The sequence below is a fragment of the Juglans regia genome, chromosome 13 (assembly GCF_001411555.2).
Source record: "Juglans regia cultivar Chandler chromosome 13, Walnut 2.0, whole genome shotgun sequence".
In the NCBI taxonomy this organism is placed as follows: domain Eukaryota; kingdom Viridiplantae; phylum Streptophyta; class Magnoliopsida; order Fagales; family Juglandaceae; genus Juglans; species Juglans regia.
The window spans coordinates 11882143-11909317 of NC_049913.1; the positions used below are offsets into that span (position 1 = coordinate 11882143).

The 27175-nt window shown below is 36.5% G+C and overlaps 4 protein-coding genes and 1 long non-coding RNA gene across 7 annotated transcripts; 4 read left to right on the forward strand and 1 right to left on the reverse strand.

Annotated features, from left to right (window-relative positions):
• Positions 1-3059: 3059 nt before the first annotated feature.
• LOC108988779 lies at positions 3060-6479 on the forward strand. Its single transcript, XR_004797961.1, has 4 exons — positions 3060-3154; positions 3251-3404; positions 3966-4177; positions 6136-6479. It is a non-coding gene; the product is annotated as an uncharacterized LOC108988779 (long non-coding RNA).
• A 2539-nt stretch (positions 6480-9018) lies between these two features.
• On the forward strand, positions 9019-10756 carry LOC108980862 (myb family transcription factor PHL8-like). Its single transcript, XM_018951889.2, has 6 exons — positions 9019-9353; positions 9430-9506; positions 9606-9663; positions 9748-9823; positions 9921-9990; positions 10082-10756. The coding sequence occupies exons 1-6, from the start codon at positions 9236-9238 to the stop codon at positions 10751-10753; spliced, it is 1071 nt and encodes a 356-aa protein (XP_018807434.1). The 5' UTR covers positions 9019-9235; the 3' UTR covers positions 10754-10756.
• A 910-nt stretch (positions 10757-11666) lies between these two features.
• Positions 11667-13850, forward strand: LOC108988776 ((R)-mandelonitrile lyase-like). The gene is made up of 3 exons (XM_018951888.2): positions 11667-11980; positions 12068-12709; positions 12857-13850. The coding sequence occupies exons 1-3, from the start codon at positions 11887-11889 to the stop codon at positions 13729-13731; spliced, it is 1611 nt and encodes a 536-aa protein (XP_018807433.1). The 5' UTR covers positions 11667-11886; the 3' UTR covers positions 13732-13850.
• A 110-nt stretch (positions 13851-13960) lies between these two features.
• On the reverse strand, positions 13961-15012 carry LOC108980863 (E3 ubiquitin-protein ligase MPSR1-like). The gene has a single exon (XM_018962131.2). It carries the CDS (start codon positions 14777-14779, stop codon positions 14135-14137), a length of 645 nt encoding a protein of 214 aa, XP_018817676.1. The 5' UTR covers positions 14780-15012; the 3' UTR covers positions 13961-14134.
• Positions 15013-23214: 8202 nt separating this feature from the next.
• LOC108988780 (50S ribosomal protein L18-like) lies at positions 23215-26191 on the forward strand. Of its 3 annotated transcripts, none has more exons than XM_018962136.2 (5): positions 23215-23335; positions 24070-24253; positions 24521-24609; positions 25553-25705; positions 25809-26191. In XM_018962136.2, exons 2-5 carry the CDS (start codon positions 24157-24159, stop codon positions 25962-25964), a joined length of 495 nt encoding a protein of 164 aa, XP_018817681.1. In that variant the 5' UTR covers positions 23215-23335; positions 24070-24156; the 3' UTR covers positions 25965-26191. The 3 variants fall into 3 exon arrangements, with proteins under 3 accessions (XP_018817681.1, XP_018817677.1, XP_018817680.1); XM_018962132.2 differs by lacking the exon at positions 23215-23335 and adding an exon at positions 23345-23569; XM_018962135.2 differs by lacking the exon at positions 23215-23335 and adding an exon at positions 23629-23982.
• Positions 26192-27175: the final 984 nt, after the last annotated feature.

Sequence of the window (27175 nt, forward strand, 5' to 3'; positions counted from 1 at the left end):
GGTAGTAGGCAAAGAGTGGGGTGTTGAACCTTTGTCTTCACTTTCTTCCTCCAGTTATTCACAAACAAAAACGTCGCCACCTTTCTCACAGCCCTAGACATCACGGTCACCTAGGGCATCATCTCCACTACCTTGACTTCCCTCAAGGGCCACCTGGTCAATAAGACTCAATGAGAAGGCGGCGTCCATATCAATGTTGACCTCACAGCCTTCCCTGGGCAAATCAGAGGCTCTGAATGTAGGGAATTCGAATGTGGGGCTAAACTCCAATTAAAACTTTTAGGAGAGAAGATCAAATTCAAATGTTGTAGCCAAGTCAGAAAGGACTTTACCCATCACCTTGACGTCATCAAGACCTGGAGAAGGCGCCCCTGTGGGTGAGCGATGGGGGGTAGAAAGAGAAGTACCTTAAGGTTGGTTAGACACGAGAGAGGTGGCGTCGTCTGTGCATATTGCCCCCTCTTTGCTATGGGAGAAGGTGTATCCGAAGTAGGCTGGCGAGAATGTTTCCTCAAAGCCTTTGGAGTAGACTTTGAGGGAGACTTGGTAGGGAGAGATGGCACCACGGCCTTGCTTTGGAAAAGGCAAACTTTGACCTTTAAGAGTCAGGCATCACCAAGAAATGGTCAATATTTGCAGGCATCAAGAGATACTCAGTCCAAAGGTCATCTTCATGTTCACTCGCCCAAGTGGCAACCATGTCGACACGAGATTGTTCCCATTCGGATAGGTTTTCCAAAGAAGCCATTAGGCCTTTATCGTCAGGAATTTTACCCCAAGTGGCCCTAACTGGAAATTCCCGATGCATAGCCACTGAGTTAGGAAATTCCCAACTGGCGCCCAAGACCAAGAAAAACTTTATCATCCATTGTTTGGCATTTGAGTGACGACTTTCAAAACGAGCCAACCGTTGTTTCCTAATCCGAAAGCTGCAAATGTTACCCAAAGAGCTTCTTAAAGAATAAAATGCCAAGAACTCTCGAGCAGTTAAATCTAGGTATTCTTCCTTATCAGGTTCCAAAACCAAGCGAAACACAATACAAGAACAAAGAAGAACCCGCCATACGTGAGAATGAAGCTACGCAGGGGCTAGCCTAAGAAGATCAAGAATGTAGCGTATTGGGCTACAAAAAGGAAATCTCAAACTGTGGGTTAGGGCACAGACAGGAAGGGCAACCTTCTCGGCAAACCCTTCTTTGTCGACGCATCTACGGCGTGGGAGTTTCAGGAGTATGGAGTCTGGGATCTCGTAGGTGTTGCGTAGATTAGACAAGTCTCTGGCAGTGAGAGTGGCGTGCCACTTGAAACCTTCGAAATATGGAACGTCTTTAGCGGAAGAAGATTACAAGACAATAGGGGTTCGAGATGTATTTTGTTGGGCCATGAGGGTAGCAAAGAAGCAGACGAAAAGGGAAAATGCAGAAGATTGGGGTCGCAAGTAAAGAATTCGAGACAATGGGGTTTCAAGAACGTAAAGAAGAAAGAAAAAAATTGAGAAAAAGATGAAGAATAAGAAAAAGTAGCGAAATGAAGGTAATAAATGTAAATCATCATTACCTGACTAAACGAAGTGATTGAGGAAAGTGGTTACAGTTACTGGGTAACGTACGCACATTCCTCCAAGTTTAAAATTCTTGCCTCTTGATAAGCTGAAACAACGAGTAAAATAATAAATGGGCCAACGAGGTAGCCCATAGGTTGTCCCAAATCGCTAGCGGGTTGGTCTAGGGTCTCAAGCATCCTCAACTAAGTGAAACAAGATATTTATAATTCCTTCATTATGAATTCCCCAAGCTTAAATGCAAGAGGAATTAACGGGATAACTGGAGTAGTTAATATTGGTCTGACCCAAACTTAAGGCCCAAGGCTCATCACTCATAAAGGGCTCAAATGAGTCGTTTGACTTAACGAACACCTAGCCAACAACCTATTAGGAGAGGATAAATCTCATGTTATGGATATAGACCACGTGTGATTAGGTGATTCCGATACATTAGAGATAAATCTTATAATGGCTGAGCATAGTACAAAGTTAATCAGTTTACAGTACTAATCTTATATTCTTCATGCCTATATATATGAGCAACAGGTAAGATCTCGTTGATTTTATGCATTCTTGAATTATTATTTCTCGTTACTGACTTAAGCATCAGAGAGGTCATAGGCAGGCTGTGCCGCCCACTCAACGATTTGCAGGTGAGCAATCACGACCGGTGGTGGGACACATCCTTTACAATTAGGTAATGATTAGATAAAAAATTAAAATTTGAAATTTGAAATATGTTTGTGTTTATAATATTTATAATATGTTTAGGTGAAATGAGTTTAGAGAATTTTGCTATCAGCCTAAGTTTGTAAAGACACGTTAGTTAGTCGCGCGTGCACTCAACAAGAACCAAAAAGGGTGCGTTACACGTCAGCCTACCAGACACAGCGCGTCTCGGCGTCGTGCCGGGACGACGAGACAACACCGGTGACCTGTTGCAAGTGAAGAAATTTTCATGGAAATTTGCGTGTTTACATTGTTTTTGTGATCTTGTGTTGCTTTCCGAGCCAGCAAAATAAAGAAAGAGGAGTCGGTTATTTCGTTTGAAATCACTCAACTGGCTATGGCCTGCACGACCAAGCTGCTTTTGAAACCTTTGTCTCTCACGTGAACTCGATAATTCCCCTTGCTTCCTCTTCCGTATTTATATCGTTTTCAATCTGTCTATTCCAACTGGCCTTTCATCGACCTACATTGTTGGGTTTCTCTCAAAATCTTTTTTTTCTTTCACCGACCCCCCCCCCCCCCCCCCCAAAAAAAAAAAAAAAAAATCTGGCCTTCTGTCTTATTTCTGCAAAGCCAGCCAAGTCTCCATTTACAGGTCCTTTTAACCAACCCTTTACTGACTTCTTACAAAAATTGTCTTTTACTCGGATGATGTTGTAGGTTTGGCATAGTGATACGGATTGCAATTGTCTTTTTTATTTTCGCTTTATACCACGAAAGTTTGAATTGTGTTCGAGTGTTTATCCTTTTTTTTTTATATTTCTTTTTTTCGTTAATAGTTATCGGGAAGTTTCAAGCTATATCTTAGTACGTTGGAATGTTGTTACGTCAATTGGCTTGCCTTTGTTCATCTTGCTGGTTGTCATATCCGGCGAAAAAAAGGTACTGCGCAAGAAGTCTGATTTGTAAGTTGCAATGAGTTGAGAACCTCCACCTTCTTTGGTCGTGGATGATAGAAATGACATTTTTTTTTTATAGGTAATTCTGCAGAAGGAGATTGGAATTGCAAATTGGAAGTTCATACCATCTTCTGTAGTGAATTTCGGGTGTTTTCTGTTTTGTTGGTAATAACTTTTGGAGGCTGAAGAAGCTTAAGAACCTCCAGAAGAAGAATTAGCATGATCGGCACCAGGTACTGAAGAATTATTTTAATCTATGTAAACATACGAAAATAAGTACAGCTATATATGATCCGTCTTAACATTGATGAAAAAGGTCCTTAGTTCTGGACGTGAAGATTCAAGGCACATCGGGTTTTTAGTTCTGTTTGATGGATTAGTGCCTTATATTTTCATAAAAGCCCAGAACTTGTTCTGTAATCATTTACTATTGTGGTTGCAGTAAATCACCAAGAAATGCACAAAGGGCTTCTGTTCACGCATTTGAAGTATGAATCGGGACACAGATTCATAATTAAGTACCATTAATTGTTTAATTTCATGAGTCTATAGAAGCACTTATTCTTGGTGCTGTGTAAGACTACGATTATTTTTAAACTTAATCAACTATCCTAACTAACCCTACCCCCACCCCAAAATATAATTAAAGAGAGAAGTACTAATCGGCTGTCACTCTAGGATGGTGCAGTTTATGAACCCTAAGAGCTTGAGTTCAAGATGAATCTTCCTTGTCTGTTTCTAACACAATCTCTGCTGATTCCCTCTGCGCTTCTGATAAAGATTTTTTTTCTTAGATGGACACGTGTGTCCGGGGCAGAGTCCTGACTAATCCCAAGGGTACACAGACTCTTGGCAAGAAGTTTCTTGCAAGTGCACCACGGCTCCTATGGCTGCTATAAATTATTTGAGCCAAGGATTCAAATCTTAGACTTTTGGAGAGAGGATACCACCAAGACCAAAGCTCTTACCACTTGATCCAACCCCTAGCTAATTCTGCATGCGTGTGGTAAAAAACATATTGTATTTATTTATTGTTATCAATTATCTAAGGTGAATTTAAGTTTTAATGCCAGTGAATTTATTTATTGTGATCTAAATAAAAAACATATTTTATTTATTTATTGTTATCAAATGCAAATTGGTGCGTTTGGATGTTGAGATGAGTTGAGTAAACTTATGAATAATAGCATTTTGTGGGTCTCATTGAGATAGGTTTTAACATTTTTAGCTTGAGATTTATTTTAACTTTTTAGGTTGAAATGTACTAAATAGGTTGAGATGAATTTAACTTTTTTTTATGGGAAATTGAAAAAATAGTGGGTCTCATCAATGATTAGTTTGAGACGAATTAAGTTTGGTTCAACAACCAAACACAAAAGTTCACCTATAAGTTTAGAAAGGCAGAGCTGAATGCCAGTGAAAGTTTCCTGGAAGTAGTGAGTGGGTTATCACATTGCTGAGCTGAACATTTAGGCCTGACTTGAAACTGGACTAGTTAAATGGATTCCAGTAAATGGTATTGTGAACGAATGGCGAAAAAAGGCCCTCATTGATGAACTAATCATACGATTGACAGCTTGTTTGGATACAGAAACCATCTCACCTCATCTTATTTTATTATTACAATTTTTCAAAATTCTCACACAAAATATAATAAACAATTTAAATCTCAAAACAATAATAATAATATGCATATATGAGATTGTGGCATATATTTTTTGGGGGAGAATTTAACTCTATATATAATTGAAGAAAAGTGATAATCAACTATTTCATTATCACTTGCCCTTTTTTTCAATCAATTTTTTCTTCAAAGAAAATAAAATTGCAGCAGTGAAGATGACCTTCATGGCAATGATCCACAGAAAGAAGGAGACATTTCATGCACCTGAAACCAACTTTGGAAAGTAAAACTAACAACCACATCTGTGTCGGCAGTTTTATTTACAGCATTTACCACTTTCGAATTTGAAGTGTGGTGATTAGAAGTTATAAATAAGACTTGGACAGTAAGATTTCCATATTGACTTGAGGCCGCCTCTACTTTGCTGGTGATTCCACGATCCTGTAGCTGTCCCTCTTTATGCAACTGAGCCATGCTTTCTTTTGGATTGAGTCATATCAAGAATGAAGTAATATTTGGAGTTGTATGTAGAATTTTATCAGGGACGAGTTAGTCTTGCCTGAATTATTCAAGGGAATATTTCTGCATGATTCTATTTTGTCTCCATCAATCAAGTTGTGGGGTGTTGGACAAAGATGTTGTGTTTCATTTGATTCTAGAAATGAGACATCACTTAATGGGGGAATTGACATTTACTGTCTTGGTGGAGTTGCCAATCATCTCTACCACACATAAGCCATGTGATATCTTAGATTATTATTGTTTACAGCTTATATAGAGTATGGCATAAATGAACCTCAAACCTTGCGTCATCAGTTACCCATTAGACACAGATATTGGTGAAAAGTCCTACTATTGGAAAGTTGAATTACTGTCCACAAACTCTCATTTCTCAAACTTCTGCAACTTTTAGACTTCATGTTTCATTTCATGGCAAATATAATATTTGGATCTTGATTGGAGGTGGTCTGGATCATTTAGAAAATTTTATTTTTGCTTATGCTCGGTACAGCAAATGGTCATCAATTTGAATATAGAATTTTGGTGATATGTGGGCCATTTCTTTTGAAGCTAGAGTATCATTCTACCTAAACTTTGAAAGGTGACATGATTCACAGAGGTTTCCCTAAGATGAAATAACATTAGTTTTTCAATATTGTATATAAAGCATTACTTTTTTCTTATCTTCTTTAAAAAATGGAACTCTTTTTCATACCCAGAGGAGTGGGTATTTTGCTAATGGGATATTATTGTTTACAATTGTTGTAATTGTCAGCTTTTTCTTTCTTCTTGTGGTTTTTCTTTTCTGATGTTCACTTGATGTTAATAATTTCCTCTAGACTTAGGCCGGCTCCCTCCTCACAGAAGAATAATGAATGAAGAAACTCCGAAGGAGATCCAAACAGTTCATTGAAGTATCACCACCCCACCCCCAGGACAATGATGGCATACCCAGGTTATTGAGAGATGAGTCTAGTTCTGTAGATGCCTCCATTGGTAATAGTCATTTATTTTGTTTTTCCTTTTATGTGTTCTTCCGCTTTTCCAGGCATTGACATGTAACAATTATATTTGAACTGTCATTTGAATAGAGCATCTCTTAAGTCTTTCCTTCCTTAAAGTCTAATTAGATCACTTGCTCAGATTATATGGATGGAGAAGTATATTGATTGGTGACATAATGCTTATGTCATTTTCAGTGACTGTGTTTGACATAAAATTTCTGCAATTAATTACCATTTCAATTATTCTTTGGTGAGATGCTGACAAGTTCCTTTTGTTTCTCTTTTCCTGATTCCTGAGGCCATATTCTTCTCTTCTCATCTTCTTTCGCTGCTTTTGGATTCGTGAGATCTCATCTAATGGGTCCCTTAAAGAATAATAATTGATGAGGCAACTTTGTTTAAATGACTTTGGATTCACCGGACCTTCTCCTACTGACCTAAAAAATACCAGGGGCCATTTGGCATCATCCCAGAATCACCTTTACCTGTTATGGAATATATTAAAGTGAGAAAGTAGCTTCAAGTACAGCAGCTGGTTAAAGAGAAAGGTACTTCAATTACTCTTCCTTTCTTTTCTTGTTTTTCAAACATTCGGGCCACACACCATTAAAACTCATCAATAATTATATTCCTTTCTTTGAATGTGAACTATGAGCTTGCCACTAAGGAAAAATAGTTCAGGACAGAAGAAGCAGATGCTTGCTCAGGAAGAACCCCCCATCCCCCTATAGCATGAAACTGAGCCCACCCTCTTGTTTGATCAAGAGAATAGCCTTACAATTTATGTTTTTTCCGAGAAAATGGTGATGGTAACAGTTTTGATCAAGGGACTTTGTCAATCTGTTATGTTTCTTGACAGTTTACTAACATGTGCATGACCCGTCAAGCTATTTGGATAATTAATTGTGTAATAACATACCCAAATACCCAGAAAACCATTTGTACTTGTCTTCTAGTTTTGTTCATTAATTAAAATTTAAAAGCGTGTCTCTCATCTAGTTTCCTGGTTAATTTCTCTTTGGTATCTAAAATTTCTTGAGTTTTGAATCCTGGGAAATTGTTATCAATGCTGCAGACCAACTGAATGTTTGGTGCTGACATGGCAACACTTGAAGATCAATCATTGGATTTTGATTCCAGTGATCAAACTCTTGAACGCAACCCAAGAAATCTGAGGATCGATCTGATGCAATTGCCTTTTTACGATTTGTTGTTGGCCATTTGTGGCCTCCCTTTTTCTTTTCTTCTTTTCTTTTCTTTTCTTGGTGAAAATTTCTTTTCTTCATTTCGCTTGGATATGGATTACAGAATTAAAGCGAACACTCCCTTTGGAATATATTTCTTTATGGGACTTTTATGCTTAGTGTGACTGCTACTGATTTGCTTTCATATTTACAAGAAAAAGCTTGCAGCCCATAAATTATGTGGACCTTCTTTTTTTTTCTTTTTTTCTTTTTCATTATGAATCTGCTTCAACGACCAGGGGATGTTGGTCCAATGTTAGAACAGGTTGTTAGTTACAATGCTAGAACTTATCACAATATCAGAAGTATCTCCAACTCTATTTTTTAATTCAATCATACAGTAGCTTGCAAGTAAAGTACGCAAATTTAGTAGCTTTAAAGTTTAATCAAATAGGAGTGTTACAGGGGTCGGTACAGCGTTTAACCCGGTAAAAGATACGTTGCATTTGCAATCTACCAGGGTTCGGTTCTTTGCAGTAAAAAATGTTTTTTTATTTATTTAAAAGATAAATTTTAAATTTTATTAATTAAATCTTATTATTTAAGTCAGGATGATATGCGAGGAAGGAGCCGTCTGGGAATTGCACTCCTTTGGGGGGGTATCAGTGCCTTGCGTTAAAGCCAAGGCTGGGAATGGGTGGTACTGTACTGACAGTCTGTATATAAAACTGAGGGTTAAATCCAAGTCGAGCAATGAATGGAATCGTATTGACAGGCTGTATATAGAACTCAGGGGGGCCAGAGATTCCCTCCCCTGTTTTAGGATAATCATAGAAATAAATGACTACTTTTGAGTTCAATTTTCAGAAAAGAAAAGAAAAGAAAAATGGTGCTTGTGTTGTGATAACGTGGGAGCATCACCTTCAAATTCAATAAGATGGTTGATTTGATTCTCTTTCGCTAGAGTACATATTTTGAAGAAAAAATAGAGCAAGTTTGGGTCCTAAAATCTAAGGTGAGATTCTTTGATTCCTCCATCCCTACTACGAACAAAAAGAATCAGCCAATCACACCATACTCTTCTCAGGAAAGAAAAATTAAAAATTAAAAAATTAAAAAGGCGAAAGAAAATTAAAAAAAAAAAGAAAGATATAACCCAATTGGTTTTCGCTTTCAGTCACCAAAAAGAAATATCCATTACAGCATCCCCATCAAATTTATTTTTTCTTTTGCTTCAAAGCTTCTCACAGTGCCAGGAAAGTTGCACCCATTATTCATCATGGTGGGGCTACCTAATTCAGTAGGGAATCAAGCACAAAGAGAGAGAGAGAGAGAGATTGGAAAACAGCAAGATAAAAACAAACCATACACTTTTTCCTCTTTTCTATCCTTTTAAGACTCAAATTAAACTGTGTTGCTTTCTCTGTTTTTGCTGCACCAGAGAGATTCTCTCCCCCTATTTCAAGTCAAAGAAAAAAGAAAAAAAAATAATAAAAAAGAAAAGTTGATATGAAATGAGAAATGGGAGAAAGGAAGAACCACAGCTCATGGCATATATTCCCCCAGCATAGCCCCACTTATGTTTCCAGATATGGAGTGAGAGAGAGAACATAGGACAGGCCAGCAACTCCAAATTATAAAGAGAACTATAGCTGCCACATATTGACACACAAGAGCTAATCAAAACCCATTTTTTATGTTTCAGCTTTCTTTCTGACTCTCATCTCATCCATAAAATAGAAACTGGCAATATGCAAAATCAGAACATGAATTTGGTTTTGTCCACTGATGCAAAGCCCAGGTTAAAATGGATTCCAGAACTTCATCAGAGATTTACGGAAGCAGTGGATCAACTTGGAGGGGCAGACAGTGAGTCTAGAAGCTTGTTTATCCGTTACAATATTCTGATTACACTCTAGTTTTCTAATATCTTTTATATGACCAGAGGCAACACCAAAGAGTCTGATGAGGGTGATGGGAATTCCTGGATTGACTTTGTACCACCTAAAGAGTCATTTACAGGTACTTTCTCTTCACAATGATTCTATCAATCTTTGTTTCTCATATAACCAAATAGGAAAGCTGAACTCTAAAACTGTATTTTTGTGTTTCCTGTTGCAGAAATATAGGCTGGGGAAAAGCCAGCTGCCAGAATCCTGCACTGACAATAAGGAAGAAGGTAACTGGAGTGCCTCCGATTAATCAATCATAGCCAATTATTTTCTTCTCATTTTGGTTTTGATCTTTCTTGTTATTGGTGCAGATCACAGAGAGATTAAGACCAACGATGGGCATTTGAGTAGGGACATCAGTGATGCAACCAAAAACCAGATTAACGAGTAATAGTTAGAGATTGATCACATCGTTTGATAATTTGGATGGAAAATGATAATAACCCCCCAAAAGCTCCTATTGATTTAGTTTTGTGTTTCTCAGAAACTTGCAGATTGCTCAGGCTCTCCAATTGCAAATGGAAGTACAAAGGAAGCTGCATGAGCAGATTGAGGTAGGACCAATAAACCAATTCCATTACAAGTATGTTAATTTCGAGTTTTATGTACCAACACATGCCGGTTATATTAGAATTCTGTTTCCAGGTACAGAGACATCTGCAGCTGAGAATTGAAGCCCAAGGGAAGTATTTACAATCGGTACTGAAGAAAGCTCAGGAAACACTTTCTGGGTATAATTCTTCTCCTCTGGGAGTAGAACTTGCAAAAGCTGAACTCTCCCAGTTAGTATCAATGGTCAACACTGGCTGCCCGAGCTCTTCGGTCTCAGAATTAACAGAAACAGGAGATCTGAGTCTAAAAGACGTGGAGAGGAAACAAGTTAGAGGCACGATATGCTCCATGGAAAGCTCCTTGACATCATCCGAAAGCTCGGGGAGAAAGGAAGAGAAGAGACCGATGAAGGACAGTGGTGACCCCCAAATGTCTAATACAACTGCTCTGGAACTTTCGTTAATGGATCTTCACCCAGAAGACAAGCCAAGGAGAACTGATGCAAGCAATCAAGGAAGTGGGAGGAAGAGAAGCGGAAGTGCCATTTCTGATGGTATTTGCGCAGAACAACCAGTTTCTAAAAGATCACCAACCCTCAGAGACAAAAGTGGTAATCCACTGAGAAAATCTGGATTATTGGAGAAACTGGATCTCAACAGCCACTATCAGCATGACATTGAATCAGGTCCAAAAGCAATAGACTTGAACATCAAGGGAATAGAACTATGCAACGGTTGGAATCTTGATAATACAGATCGGTTTTAGTCATATAGTCTACGCAGCAAACTTAATTCTTAGAGTTAATCCTTTGTTTATAGACTGTATATTGTTGCATGTAAGGACCCTCAAGAACTTTTGAAAGTATATTAAGTATATTCATATAAAAAAAAAGGTATTATAATATATATTTTTGTGGACAGATCTCTGCCTCATAATTTTATCCAAAACTTGTAGAACTGTACGATACGCATTAATAGTTAAAGTTGTGAAATAAAGAAAATTAATCAATTAAAACTATACCAACATGTTTCCTGCCATCTTGGAATAAATAGAACTATTAAGGAAGCGCCTGCATTGGCATCTTGATCTTTAATTTGGTTACATGGACTTCGCTTGACTGGAGAGAGGGACTAACCCCTTTATAGAATATGCCAAAGTAACTCAACCTATCAAGAACCATAACTTAAGCTCTTTATCTTCCTCTAAAATTAAAACGGCATGAGTTAGAGAAAACTAAAAAGATATGCCTTTGAAAACTATTCAATTAATGATCGGAAAAGTAGAAGGTTACTTAACATCTTGGCAGAGAAGTCGACGTAAATGAATAGAAGCAGAGCTCCCTAAATGGTAGCAATTTCAATATATATATAAATATATATATGTATATATATATTGCAGATGACGTTTGTGGGATTAAAGCTACTAATGACGGTTTCAAAAATGGACTCAAGCTTGGGTTTTGGGTGATTATAGTTTGTAAGTAAAATTCTTAAACAATGTTTGTTGTATACCTTTTCTGTTGCAGTGCCTGCATGTCTCATCTCTCTAACCTAATCTGTCAATCAGTGCGAACACTAGCCAGTACAGTATCTTGAATTCTTTTTCCTACACTTGTCAAACAGACAGTGAAGTAGGGTATATTTAGGTATGATATTATACCATAAATCCCAAGTAAAAAGCTAAGATGTGGTTGTAAATCATCATGGCAGCAACATCATAAGTTATCCAACTAACAAAAACAGAATCATTGTCCAAACCATGCGTATGCTTTAATATGACTGAACATAAGGATCTACAATAAATTTATCCCTTAGCACTAAGAGACTGAGTAATTATGTTGCCTGCGCACAAGGCCAATATATACTGCCCTCTGATCTAGGGACGTGGAGACACAAAACATGGAGCTTTCACGAACAACTCATGGCCACGGACTTCTCATAGCATCTGTGTTCTTACTATTTAACTTGTCCGTAGCTTCTTCACCGCCTCAAGGTATGAACTCCCCACGATTGTTTTCTTGATTTTTCAATTCATGCTAGTTGACTGAGTGGAGTTTGATCTCATTCTTCATCTCTGTAGAAAAAGGACTCCCCTACATGACTTCAGATGTCAAAGAAGTGTCAGGCAAACATTTTGATTACATTGTTGTTGGGGGAGGCACCGCTGGCTGCTCCCTAGCTGCAACCTTGTCCGAGAGATTCTCCGTGCTATTGGTGGAACGAGGTGGCTCACCATATGGAAATCCGTTGGTACTGGATAAGAAGTACTACGGGTTGGCGTTGATCCAAACAGATGAGTACACATCGGTAGCGCAAAGCTTCATCTCCAAGGATGGGATTATGAATCACAGAGGAAGAGTTCTTGGAGGATCATCGGCTATAAATTTTGGGTTTTATAGTAGAGCAAGTGAGAATTTTATCGAAAAAGTGGGGTTGGATAAGGAACTAGTAAGAGAAGCTTATGAATGGGTGGAATCTAGAATTGTATTTATACCTGAGTTGACCATGTGGCAGATTGTTGCTGAGTTTGGCCTTCTTGAAGCAGGAATTCTGCCTTACAATGGTTTTAGTTTGGAACATATCGAGGGAACAAAGGTGGGTGCGACGGTCTTTGACCAATTTGGAACAAGGCACACCTCAGCTGATCTTCTGAAGGCAGGAAATCCCAAAAATATAACAGTTCTTTTGAATGCAACTGTAAAGAATGTCATCTTCCATAATGGTAAGCAAGAGAGTTTATTATAAATAGTTCTTAGTAATAGGGTGCGTAAGATATCTTTATTCATCTTTTGCATTGAGTAGCAAATTTAGCTTGCATTCTATCATAGAATATCCCATTCTATAAGCTCACTTTTTTCAAATGATGTAGAAAATAGGAACGAAACCAGAGCATATGGTATAAGGTTCATCGAGAGCAACGGCTGTACTGATCAAGCCCACGAAGCTTATATCAACCAAAATAATGATTCCAGTTCATGGGGAGATGTAATATTATCAGCAGGGGCTTTAGGCAGCCCCCAAATTTTATTACTAAGTGGGATTGGACCTAAAGAACACCTGAGGAACTTTAGCATCCCACTTGTGCTGGACTTGAAAGGGGTCGGATGGGCAATGAAAGACAACCCTGGCATCGCCCTCTTGGTGGACAATAAGCCACAAAAGAGGCTACCAGACACCCCCCAAGTTGCAGGTATAGCAGATGACTTTAACATCATAGTTGAAGCAGGAATCATACCTGTAAGTTTGAATGCAACGAGAATGACAGTTGCTGCCAAACTGGCATTCCCAGAATCAAAAGGTAAGCTCGAATTAAATGGCACAGACCCCAGGAGAAACCCTTCAGTTCAATTCAACTATCTAGCGAAGGAGAAGGACTTGGAGGAATGTGTAAAGATGAGCAAACTGCTTGAGCGAGTTGCTGGGTCTCACTCAATCGCCACGTTCCTGGAGAAGGAGAACAAAAATAACCTCATGTCTAGTGAGGAGGAGCTGAGAAAATCTTGCAAGAAAAATGTGAGGACCTTTTATCACTTTCATGGCGGTTGTACAGTTGGGTCGGTTGTGGACAAGGATTACAGGGTTTATGGGATCCAGGGATTGAGAGTAGTGGACGGCTCAACATTCCTGGAATCGCCAGGAACAAATCCAATGGCCACACTCTTAATGCTAGGAAGATACCAAGGGATCAGGATTCTCAAAGAAAGAGAAGATGCTTGTGCATTTAGTACCCAGAAAAACCGATAGGATCTCTGAAGGGCTTCTAGTTTGTATCAGATGACTGAGAACTCGAAAGTATATATTCAATGATAAAAAAAAAATCAGTTTATAGAATGAATCAACAACTTCATAGATTCCTGTCGCATCTAGCTGGGCTTAACCATTTGACAAATATGCCATTTAAAGTTTAAGATATGTTTGATCATGGGTGCTGCTGTTTGTTTTTACAATTGCAGTTATAATTACAAAAAACTACTAGAAAATAAAATGGAAATCCTTTATTTCTCCAAGGAAAACACAATCAAGCTATAATTTTTCACATGTACACGTTGTTTCTCAAAAAGAAACAGAGGAAAAAAGAGGGAAAAGAAAGTCTTGTAGAATTTCCCAAAATTTGTCTAAACCTCCGTTCCATGATCAGGTCTAGGACTCAGGAAGAATCGTCGGAATCAGTAGTGGTCGGAGATTGAGTGGAATCCCCACTTCTCCTACCACTATTCAAAGAGAAACTGATCCAAATCTCCCTCTCGATCCTCCTCCTGCTTTCTCTCCCTTCCTCGTCCCTCTTCTTCCCCACCTCCTCCTCCTCAACAGGCATCTTATACCTGCAAACAGGGCAAGACCCATGGATCCTCAGCCACCTCTCTATGCAATTCCCGTGGAATCTATGGTTACAGGGCATTTCCTTTGCCACTCCACCAACCTCCCACTCGTCCAAGCATATAGCACACTCCCCACCATCTTCACCAACCTCCACGTTTGGCATGGCCTCTATGGAAGCCTTCGAGGCCGGTGGCTGTGCATCCTTGACAACCGCTTCGCGCAGCAGGTTCTCCAAGCTCGTAGATCCTTCAATCACCACCATGCCTTGCGTAAAGGGGTTAACGAGGATGAATCTGTCGCGCGGGGTTGTGGGTGCATCGTCAGATTCTTGATCCGGGGGCTCCTGCGCTTGTGAGTCTCTTACTGGGCTGGTGAATCCCAGGATCAAGGGTATGAACAAAGAGTGGTCTCGGCTCCTCACCAGCCTATCGAACACGGAAGAAACATCCGACACCTCGGGCTCAGAAGCCATAGGATTAAGAACACAACCACAACCCAAAAAAACAAAAATACAGAGTCAAGATTTCGAAGAGCGTGAGAGGGAGATTTGAGTAAGCAGAAGCTGCTAAATAATGGAGATGAAAAGAGGCGGAATTGGGAATATAAAAAGGTAGGGGAGGAGGTGTGCGCCCACAGCCACAGGAACCGGAAGGTTGTGGAATGATCTGGAACTTGTGACTTGCGAGCACCGAAGAGAAGTCTCACTCATTGCGTTTAATTTTTACACGCAACCTCTTCTTATTCACACAATTTTTACTTAGTATATATGTTTTAATTTTTTTTTATTTTTTATCAAATATTTAATATATAAATAATTAATAGAAGAATTAAATTAATTTAAAAATAATAAACTTTAAAAAAAATTTAAAAAAAAGTATTAAAAATTTTAAAAAAATATAATTTGCAGAAGTGAGTAAGTTGTATAATTTTATGTTTATCTCGAAATCAGGTGGGGAATAGTCGAAGACTAGATATTAAAGGAGGCTATCATGTACTGACGGGCGTATTGTAGTACCCGTAGACGCGTTTTGGAATCCAGAACGATGTCACGATGATACTTTTCGAGTGATTTTGGTTGAGAAATGAGTTGAAATAGATTAAAATAATTTATAAATAATAAAATAAAAATTAAATTATTTATTATATTTTATATAAAAATTTAAAAAAATTATAATAATAAATTAAGATGAATTGAAATGAATTTTGAATAGAAACAAAGTCGACTGAATTGCTTTCTCAAAATATATTATATAATTAAAATTATTTATATAGATATAGTTTTAAAATGAATACTACTCTTTTATTTTATATCTTTCATTTCAATCGTGTTCTTATAACACATTTCGTATAATTATTTATATTAAAAAAAATATTATAATCGTAAAGAAATTTTATAAAATTAAATTTATAAATTGACGTGATTTGATATGATATATTAGATTTATTATATAATAAAAATAATTTTACAATTTAACGTATCATATCAAACTATATTAATCTATGAATTAACTTCTATAAGATTTTTTTGTGATTAAAATATTTCTTTTTTATCAATATATTTACTTAAAAATGTGTCATGTTACAAATGTGGTAGAGGTTGATAAAATGAAAAAGAGTATTATTTTTATATCAATTGACATGAAAACCTATAATAAATTATAAGTATCACATATATGTTGGAAGAGATAAAAAATTGCAAGCTCATATCGGATTTTCAAGCCCAACTTAAGATAAAGAGTCCCATGATCTCGCCAGAAAAGAAGAAAGAAAGAAGAGCCTCATGATCTCATGTCTTCATCTTTTTATTTTTTTTGTATTTATGTACTGCTAACAATTATGGATGTACGTGCAGACAATGTATAGCCGCACCCAACAACAGTCACCGGCACCACACAACACTGATTGAGACTTGAATAGTCTCAGCAGATTGAGAATGACTATTATAGGCCTTACGTGTAAGGAAAATATTTTGAATTGAAATGAATTTAATGATTTGAAAGTTGAACATTTAGACGTTAAACTTAATTTAAAATTATATTGAATTAAATTAATCTCACTTCAGTCGAAATCCAGACGTTGCCTAACCATTTGCTTACAAATACTCAACCAAAAAAAAATAGAAAACTTATCTGAAAAGCTTTCCCACTAAAATCTGGAATTTAGAAAATAAATATTCCAAACTTATGATATAAAGACGTCACATCCAAGGTTTTATTATTGTTTCAAGTGATATGATTCTTCTTGGTGTTTTTATTCGTGGCTTTCATCATTGTGTTTAATACATTATCTTTTTATTTTGTTAACAACCGTTATCTTTTTACTCAATGGGATTGAACTGTAAAGTAAATTGGGGTCCCTTTCATAACAATAATAATAATAAATAAATAAAGACTCTTTTGAATCATAAAAATGTTAAATATGGTAAAAATTTTCAGATTTTGTCTTTTATTTACAGTTATTTCAAGTAGTAATGAGTTGACGACGGCATTGGGGAATTTCAGATCAGTGTGCTGTAGCAAATGGAAATTTAGTTGGGAATGGTGGGTTAGTAGACGCCAACCATTATATTCTTATTGTATTATAAAATTTCATCTCATTAAAATTACTTCTATATACACTAATATTTAAGAATATATTCATTTCCGTGTCAACTGAAAATTTTCATAAATTATATTCTCATCTTATTTTTATTCTACTATGATCAGATGACATAGTCCATCAATTTTTGATTTTTTCTTTTAAAAATATAAAAAATGATTCAATGGTGTTGAAAAGTTATACATTTTATATAATACGATAAAAGTGAGATATGAGTATTGCTTGTACTATTACTCTTCTAAAATTAGAGTTATTTTATTCTCTTTTAAATCAAATAATGTTTTGTAAGTACTTTTACTAGATTTGTTATTTACACTGACTTAAAAATAGAATTTTTCCTAAAACTATATACTCTTTTCATTTTTGTGTCATTATTGAAAGGATAAAATTTTTTCCTAAATTGGGTTGGAGGAAGTTTTATCCAATCTATTTAAAAAAAATAACTTATTCATTGAGCATGTGAGAAGCATATGTTTTTTAAATGAAGGAATACATAAAGGTTTTTAAATTAACTTTTTTAAAAATATGTACGTGTTACATAGTCAATGAATACTTAATTACTTATCATATTAATAGACTGATTTGGAAAGATTTTCTACAATCTAATTGAAAATAAAACTTTGTCCAATGTCCACCACCAAAATAATCTACTCAAAATGTGTCGAATTACGAGGAATAAAGAGAAACGAAATTTTGGCAATACGGTGACTCTTGTGAGGGTCTTTGTCCCACAAGTTGGTATGGACAAAAAGAATTGAGCGAGTGCAATTGTGCACCAATGATCCCTATTTATAGGTCCTTATGCACCAATTGGTAAATAGTACAATCATTGGTAACTCAATGGTTGGCAAATGATATAATCTTAAGAAGTGGTATAAATCAAAAGGATGTGTCTTTTGACACTTCCTTAGCCATCACCCTTCATAGGAACCATCACCATGGAATGTGTCATTCCAAGAGGTACACCATTTGGTAATCACACCCCTTATAATTATATCTCTCACTTGATCACACAAAATGGTGATGATCTAATTGAGTATTTTACCTTGGCACCAATATAAGTTTTTCACTACTCAACTTTCATTTGCATATTCTTGCAAATCGAGGTTAGAGCATGACAAGTCTCTACGTGCACACATATTTGTCATTACCTTATCTAATCGCACCATTTACCATATGTACTCCCACTGATCACATATTAGGTGTGACTTCATTTCACTAAAAACTTAATGAATGACATCAATTCTCCGTGACTAGATCAATAATAGATATCCCTATCCCAATTGACGACTTCAGCTAAATACATAACACATGTATCGACCTGTGCTGAATTTTTGTTAAGTACTTACCTTAAGGTCATTCCTAAGATTTTCCTTAATTACCTTATCAGTAACTTTACAAATGATCAAAATTTTCATTTGGGTATCACCATAACTCTAATTTCTAGGCATCTCTAAAATTTTATGAGTTATGCAATTAAACTCACTATAACAATTAATAAATACTAATATATAGTTATTCTAATCACTATAACTAATAGTCTAATACTAATATTTATAATAATATTTGAGTCTAATACTATATTACCATTAGTAATATACTTTAAGTCTATGTATAAATTAGTATATAAATCACTATACTAAATAATAAATTAATATACTAATACTATCACTATAATATTATCAATAATATAGTTATAATAAATTAAATTCACTATAACAATTAACAAATACTAATATATAGTCTAAATCACTATAACTAATACTAATATATATCTATACTAAAAGTCTAATATTAATACTATTATATAGTCTAATATATTATATAGTTACACTAATATATAACTAATATTAATATATAGCTATACTAATAGTATGATATTAATACTATTATATAGTCTAATATATTATATAGCTATAACTAATACTAATAGTCTAATATAAACTATAGTTGTACTTATACTAATCTATATTAAATCACTATGACTATTAACTAATACTATACTAATATAGTTATATTAAATCACTATAAGTCTATAACAATTTTTTTTAATAGGTTAAATCACTATAACAAAATATATATATATATATATATATATAATTATATGGTATTAAATCACTCTAAGAAACGGCGCTGTTTCCCCCCTAAACCCTCAGATTTCGTTCCCCCCAAACCCACCCCCCTCCCCCTCCCCCCTGAAAGCTTTGTTTTACTTTCAGTTTCAGTTTCTCACCCCCTCCCTTAGAAACCCTAGATTCCCCCCTCTCCAAAAACTGCGCTGCACGTAACAGGCTAACAGCCTCCGTCGCATCCTCCAGTCCCTCCATCGGCACCCCTCTCTTCCTCACTCTCCGCCTCTCTGCTACTCACGGCCTCTTTGCATCCAACGTTCCCAGCTTCACCTCTCTTCCTCACTCTCTCAACGTCTCGCGCAGCCCTCTCATCTATCACACAACCAGCAGCCCCTCTCTCACGTCTCTCTGCTTCGACGGTAATTTTTCTTGAGAATCTTTATTTGTCTAACGTCAATACTCAATAGTGAAGCACTGAAGCTCTGTTTGTTTAATTTGCAATGAGAGCATTCACATTAGGTTCCCATAAAATTTCCTATAATTTAGCTAAAAAGTACATTATCTAAAAATTTTTCCTAAATTTTACTCATATTTCAAAAATCTTCTACATCTCATTCCCTATCAATTTTCTATTCTATTAAAATTATATTTCTCTATTATTTCTTTATGAATAAATATAGATAGAAGTTATTATTGGGAGCATCCATTTTACACACATGATGTGGCATCATCTAGACCACACATCCCCCCAAGTGAGTGTTGGAAACAATCAACTAGAAGCAGCCACACAGTGAGTGCAAAGTGTGCACTGCTGTAGTGACTTCTCTCTAGCATTACTCTTTCTTTATTACTTTTTTCTTTCACTTCCATTTACAAATTTAACTGCTCAATATTTTTTCTTATGTTTTGAACTATTACTCTAGTGAATATTTTAAATAAAAATTTAAATTATTTTTAATATTTTTAAAATTATTATTTAAAACTATAACAAATATGAGTATGAGAGAAAGTGTAGATGATTCACTATTCATCCCCTAAATCTTTTTCCTAAAATAGGGATTCGGATAGAATGAGGTTTTGAGAGCATTCTCTAAATTTTTCCTCAAATTATAGGGAAAAAGAGGTTATGGGGAACCCAATGAGAATGCTCTTGTATGTTTGGGTTGCGGACTTCCTAGTTTTTTTTTTTTTCTAAGGACCACCTTAGCCTAAAGTTCTGTTTGTTTTGTTTGATTAAGCATTTGAGATTCTGAGTTGAATGAAAGCTTTCAAGTGGCTTTGCTCCATTGCATATCATATGTTTTAAATTGATTTTATCATCTGCATTTGTATATCATTATCATCGATTCATCTGCTAAGTCAAAAATCTCATTATTCACTTGTATGTTCCAAAATGATTTTATCATCTGCATTTGCATATTACATCTCATATTATTTTAAATTGTGAAAGTTCAACAAAAATAAATAAAAATAAAATAAAGAATAATAACATATAAGAAATTACTTTGAAATTAATATATGCATGCAGATATGAGACTTTCATATATGGGTTGGGTAAAGAAATTAATTGGAGTTTATAATATTAATATATATATATATATATTCTAGCATATATAAACTCACTATAACATATGGATGTTTATAGTTAAAAGGATGGTTGTACTTGGTCTTTGACACTGAATGAAGTAAAAAATAATAGTTGAACAAGTTGCCTGCATTAAGCTCTCCACCTTTGGTATAGTTATTAATAATTATATAATTATAACTAATTTTATTACGATGTTTATTTTGTTACTACATATATATATATAAACTGAAAAATTGAACCGAATCGAAAATCGATAAAACTAGAAATACCAGTTTAGAAGAATAACTAGTGCGTAATCGATTTTAAAAAATATAAAACTAATACATACCGATTCGATCTTAAATTTTATTCAAAACCGGACCGAACAGGACCGAACCGGTTACACCCCTAACTCTCTCTCTCTCACACCAACAACGCCGCATCACCTAGCCCACCACACCACACCGTTGCACGCTATCTTAGGTTGGTATTCGGTAAGCTCTACGTATCTCTCTCTATCTCTCTCTATTTTTTTCTCTGTTTTTTTTTTACTCCTCCAACGCCACTTTGCCACCATCACCAAGCTTCGCCTCACCTATACCGCCTCACTGTGAAGCTCGCTGCACAACTGCCCCAATATGCTGCCACAACACCACTGCCTATCGTCGAATTGAGTTTCCTCACCAACAGACAGCAAGTAATATCTCGTTGTTAGGGTCCTCAATGGTGGAGATGGAGTGGCATGAGGAAACCCTAGAATGGAGGAGTGCGTACGGGGAGAAAGGGGCAAACTATGAAGTGAAATTAAGTGAAGTGTTATGTTCGAAGTCGTGCAAGTAAAATGAAGAAGTGGGAGATCGTGGGACGACGTCGTTTGAGTAATGGAAGAAGAAACGCAGCGTATGGAAGCTACACGGGTTGTTTTGATTTATCGCAACACTGTGTTTCACTTACTTGAAATGCAGTGCTCAAGGGCTGTGACCCTTTCTGTTTGAGTCCCTGTCATTTACCGTTATCCTTACTATTTTCATATTTCAATTCTGTTATGAGTGTCAGAGGTATATAGAGAAGGAGGGTAAAACGTAGACCACGATCAGACAAGAACCATGAATATTCTAGACTAATTGTAGAGGTTGGGTTGCCTCGAATAGACCCATGGTTGATTTGCTTGAATGAAATCCTTCTTTCCTTTTTCAACTTCATCTTTTCCTTGAGACTTCTATCTGCAATTCCTTTACTTCACGAAAACACACGCAATATCTTCAAGCAGTGCCTGACATTCGTTCACTGTTGCAGCAGTAATTGAATTTGGGATTTTCGATATTGTCAAATTACGAAATCTGACAGTTATGGTTCAATGGGGTTGGTTTTTATTCCCGGAATTTTGATGAAATTTGATTGAATTTGGTTTTTATTTTGGAGAATTGAATTATACAAAAGCCTTGGTTGGATGTCGATCTGTGTGATTTCATTGTTTTTTTTTTTTTTTTTTTGATGGAAACAAGCTCGTTTCATTAATAAACCGAAGTTATAAATGTGACTTATACATGAAAAATCCAAACTATAAGCCAAACTACGCATCAGCTCTGGGGCTTCCCCACACACAAATTCCTTTGTGGCGGACATTGTCTTAACTTCTAGGAACTCTCTCCAAACAGAGAAAGCGCTCTGTAAAAAACAGAACTTCACGACCCCATTTGTCCTCTCAAAGAGGAAGAGTACGGGACACTGCTATAGATATTAAATCTAAAAGCCTATTTATATTATAATACTAACTAAAATAACAACAAATAAACTACAACTAAAAAACACATAGCCAAACTACAAATCCACAAGCAATGGCGTGAACCCGGACGTCACGCCTACCGCAAGCATCAGCAAATCGAGTCTTGACGACATGAGCACCCAGTTTCACGCACGAACACACAACCTCCATTGCGTAGGCAGCACCTACGCACGAGCCCTGGCTGTACAACCACTGGCCGTAACATCGTCTGCCTCTCTCGAACAGCTCTTGCTCTGGATTGCGTCCGATCCAAAACTCAACACCACACTCGGGTCAAAAACAAAAACTGGACAACAAAACGAGTGAACAGTGCACATAAAGTCGGCAATGGCGCGTGCATCTCACTGGTCACCCTGGGAGGAAAGTCGATAGTCAATCTTGGAAGTCCCAGAGTCGAGGAGTCCGGAGAAGCCGAGCGTGGCGTCAGAAAAAGGCTCCCCCGTGGCGCGTGATGGACACGTGCAGACAAGATTCGGAAACTTACTCCCGCACGTGCGGGCTACGCTCTACTCTAATGGATGCCGGATTTGGTGGTCTTAAAGATCGGCGGCTGGGCATCATTCTGGTGGGATGCGTGTTGACAAGTGACGGACGGAAAGACCCAAACGACAATCCTCCTTTATTCGGCTTGAAAAAATACAGAAACTAACAAAAAAAAAAAAAAAAACCACACAGACAATAAAATTTTAGCGTTTGTTGTGGGTGTGTACGGTTCGTCATGCTGGAAGGTTGAGTTTTTTATTAAATTTTCTACTTTCAGTATGTATAGGCGGGGTCGGAGAATATTTGGGAAGCGGGTATTTACCGAAAAGTGAAATTGGTAAATGCTATATATTGTCCATTTCACCTTATTTCAGGACAAGACTTAATAAGAGCAATGACAATGTGATTGAACAAGACCCCCACTTTTGAAGAAAATTAATAGCCTAATATGTGATGTGCCACACCAATCCAAACCAACCCAAAATCATCTAACAAAATCCTTCAACAGATTCATGCTAGATTGTAAGAATTTAATTATTTTATTTTTGGGCAGCAAGGGATCGTATTTTTCCTGCTGCTTGGTTTGGAGGCTATTACTTTAATTTAATTGAAGATATACCATCTTGAGTTTAGCTTTATTGTCCATGAGGCGGATAATGATACGGGAGTTAATAAATTACTCAAATCTTTGTCTGGGTGTGTAGCGACACCACTACCAATTTTGTGGATCAATTCACCTTGTTAGGATTTCCTAAGGTAAGCAGTATATCTATGCTAGACTTTTCAAAGTTATTAGTTGGGGATGATTTTTTCGGTAAAACATGTTTTTGCTATGAAAAAAACTACCCCGGTTACTTTTCTGCACTATTCTTGGTATCTGTACATGAACTGAATTTTTATTATAAATGGTGTAGATATGAGCAATTTTGGCAGTTCAAAGTTGTTTTTGAGGTTCCATATTGTTATCTTATAGTTCTAGAAAATTTTCACCTTCTAACCCCCTTGGGGTATGGGGCATGCCAAGTACGGTGCCCCCCATCTCTTTTGCTGCAAAACCTAGAACAGAATTTACGTATAGGATTAGTACACCTAGTACACCTATTAAGGTGAACCTAACTATTTGGTGTTCGACATAGACTGTGAACCGGGATTTGCGCATAACATGTTTGGTAAAATTCCTCAACGGTTTTTTGTTGTGTTGTGTTTTGAGTTTTTCACTGGCATTATGGGTTTTATAGGTAACCGGCTTTTTGCAGGGTAAGGTGGCCTTTACAAGTCATTCCCAAAGCTTCTTCTCACTTCTGGGCACTTTCGTTTTTTTTTAAACGACCACACAGTATTATATGGATCTTGTGAATGCTCCTGTACTCCAATTTAGGTCTTCTTCTACTTTTGGGATCTGTTCGAAACCCCTGAAATTCCTTCCCGTGCAGAGTAAAAGTAAGTACAACTAAACTTTCATTCCTGATTTCCCCCCTTATTGTAGCCAAAATGTGTTTTGTTCAGTTTTGTGTGCAAAATGTGGAAGATGCTTGCAGCACAACGTGATAGATTCATGCTGACTGTGTTTTTCTGTGTGTGTTCTTCTGTGTGTCCATGTTTATGTGTGGTGCTGCAAAAATCAAACCAGGCAACGTATACCTATAGGGTATTTACTGTTTCTACTTCTATCAGTCTTGATTGACTTAATTGCTTGATTTGTCATAGTTTTCTTTGTGAAGCCATTGATTGTTGAAGCAAGGGCAAATGCTAGAAAAGAAAGTGCAAAGATACGAAATAGGAGGATGCGAAAGAAGGTATGGCATCTCTCTGTTTCTAGAGCATATGAGAATGTGATGCATGGTGCATTTTTTCCTTTGGGGTGCCTGTGAAAGAGAGAGAGAGAGGGGGGGAGGGTCTCCTGTTTAGGATCGCTGCTTTATGGTGTGTTATTTCTCTAAGAAACTTTCATCTGCATTCCAAGGAGAACAGATAATGCCTCTGTGAGAGTAGTCTGTTCTTTTAGGGAATTTTGCTGTTGCATTTAAGATCATTTAAGCATGACTTGTGGCTTTTAAACTTGGCTATGATTATTGAGGAACAGAGAAGTTGCTGTTAGTGAATTTCTTTTCTTTATACAATTTTAATTGACCATATTACTTGGAGTTCTTTTTATTCGGCATAAATCTATCAACTAATCTTTTGGTGGGTACTCCTTAGGCTCCTTTTCTTTTGCTAAATAATTAGTTGGTGAGGGTTTTGTAATAGACTAGGGGTTATTCATGCCGGGGGTCCTCTATTTCATTTTTATTTGAAAGTACATCCTCGTGATCTTGTCTTTTAGTTCTGCAAATAATATTCTGGGTTTAATCTTCAATTATAAAAAGCCAGGATGTAATTCCATTAACTTCCATTATTATGTACAAGTCGTGGAACAAAATCTATTAGATAATCTTTTTTTTTCCTCCCTTCTTTTGGGTATCAATAAATTTTTTTATTCACTTACCTTTAACAAGGAACACAACTGTAACAAGACAGGACAAGAGAATATGAGTCTTTTGAGATACCACTCATCGTATTTCTTTGGTTAGGTATGGCACAAAGCTGGAATAAGCTTATGTCCCTCAATCTTTTGGTTTATATCTTGCCTTGTATTAGGGAACTGCTTCTCTGTCATTGATTATTATCGAAAAGTAATTTATTATTAACTATTGTTTATTTCTTGATATATTGAAATCATCATTTCTTATTTTTGACCAGTTTAATGGTACACCTACAAGACCAAGGCTTTCAGTATTTTGTTCGGAAAAGCAGTTGTATGCCATGCTGGTCGATGACCAAAATAAGAAGTGTTTGTTTTATGGAAGCACTTTGCAGAAATCTATTCGACAGTGTTCCCCTTGTAGCACCATAGTAAGTACTCCATCTAAAAAAGAACTTTCCTTTTTCTTAGTGGTGGTTATTGTGATGCCACGTGATCTTGACTTTGTTTTGTTCTGACCTTTGATGGTGCCAGGAAGCTGCGAAACGTGTTGGCGAGGAGCTTATCAAGGCTTGTAATGATCTGAACATAAATGAAGTATCATCTTATGATCGCAATGGCTTTGCTTGTGGGGAAAGAATGCAAGCTTTTGAAATTGCAGTTTCTCATCATGGGTTCTTGCCGCGATAGAAATGTATGTATTTTTACGGACTGTTGATAATTTTTAGAACTAAAGTTGTGCATTATGTGTAGAACTTGGTCTGCATCTTGCTAGGAAACTCAAACTGCTACAAGTGGTAGTGGCTTTAATTGTCATAGTGCTCTAATTAAGGCTACATTGTATGCTATGCTCTCAAATTTATTCAACAAAACTCGGGGAAAAGAAGAAACGATAATTGTATTCAATATTTTGCTGATCCCCCACTTTCACCACCAGTTTCGATTAGTATAATCCCACTTCCATTGAACGTATTCCTCTGTCCAAGTCTTCAATGCCCTTTTGGCATTCCCTTGTCCAGAACCGAGCTTGTTCCTTCTCTATAGACAAACATACACTGGTTTGGATTCAGAAATGAGTTGAGATGAGTCGAGATGATTTGTGAATAATAAAATAAAAGTTGAATTATTTATTATATTTTGTATAGAAATTTGAGAAAATTGTTTTGAAATATGAAAAAGTTGAATTGTTTATTATATTTTGTGTAAAAATTTGAAAAAATTGTAATGATATGATGAGATGAGATGGATTTTGAATGCAAACAAGGGAAATTAATTTTCCCAACAAAGTTGTCCCGTACTTGTAGCCTTGGAAAGTATCATGGCCAACCCCTGCCCCGTTATTACTGGGTTGAGATATTTCAGCGTTTATGGTCCGTTGGGGAGACCCGATATGGCCTTACTTCTATTTTCACGAGGGATATATTGGAAGGGAAGTCGATTTCGATCTTTTGAAGGACCCAGCTCAACTGCGGGATTTCAATTTGCATTTCTCATCACTCAAAGATGTGACATTTATTATTGATTAAAAATTATTTATTATAGATTAATTATTTAACACTACGTATTAAGGGATGTTGAGCGGATAATAAAAAAAAATAATAATGATAAAATAATTTCTTCAATTCATGATGAGCAGCCTTCGTATCCTCGCAATTTTACGGAAAAAGAAAAAGAATTTTCTGGCACTTATCCCTCGCCAAGCTCACTGTCTTCTGGTCCGTTGTGTTCCTGGGCTTGATCTTTCTCTTCTTCTTTCGATCCCCATCTTCTTCACCTCTACCATCCGATCCTTTTTGCCGTTTTCTCAAGACCTACAACTAAGGCCTCGTTTGTTTTGGGAAAACTTCTCATCTCATCTCATCTCATCTAATCATTACAACTTTTCCAACTTCCAATATAAA

Bases quoted from the DNA above. Each gene is read 5' to 3' on its own strand.
- LOC108980862 (XM_018951889.2), top strand. From the start codon at position 9,236: ATGCAAAATCAGAACATGAATTTGGTTTTGTCCACTGATGCAAAGCCC. The intron at 9,354-9,429 runs GTGAGTCTAGAA...TTATATGACCAG, and splicing joins TCAACTTGGAGGGGCAGACA to AGGCAACACCAAAGAGTCTG. The intron at 9,664-9,747 runs GTAACTGGAGTG...TTATTGGTGCAG, and splicing joins CACTGACAATAAGGAAGAAG to ATCACAGAGAGATTAAGACC.
- LOC108988776 (XM_018951888.2), top strand. From the start codon at position 11,887: ATGGAGCTTTCACGAACAACTCATGGCCACGGACTTCTCATAGCATCT. The intron at 11,981-12,067 runs GTATGAACTCCC...TCATCTCTGTAG, and splicing joins AGCTTCTTCACCGCCTCAAG to AAAAAGGACTCCCCTACATG. The intron at 12,710-12,856 runs GTAAGCAAGAGA...CAAATGATGTAG, and splicing joins GAATGTCATCTTCCATAATG to AAAATAGGAACGAAACCAGA.
- LOC108980863 (XM_018962131.2), bottom strand. From the start codon at position 14,779: ATGGCTTCTGAGCCCGAGGTGTCGGATGTTTCTTCCGTGTTCGATAGG.
- LOC108988780 (XM_018962136.2), top strand. From the start codon at position 24,157: ATGGATCTTGTGAATGCTCCTGTACTCCAATTTAGGTCTTCTTCTACT. The intron at 24,610-25,552 runs GTATGGCATCTC...ATTTTTGACCAG, and splicing joins ATAGGAGGATGCGAAAGAAG to TTTAATGGTACACCTACAAG. The intron at 25,706-25,808 runs GTAAGTACTCCA...TGATGGTGCCAG, and splicing joins GTTCCCCTTGTAGCACCATA to GAAGCTGCGAAACGTGTTGG.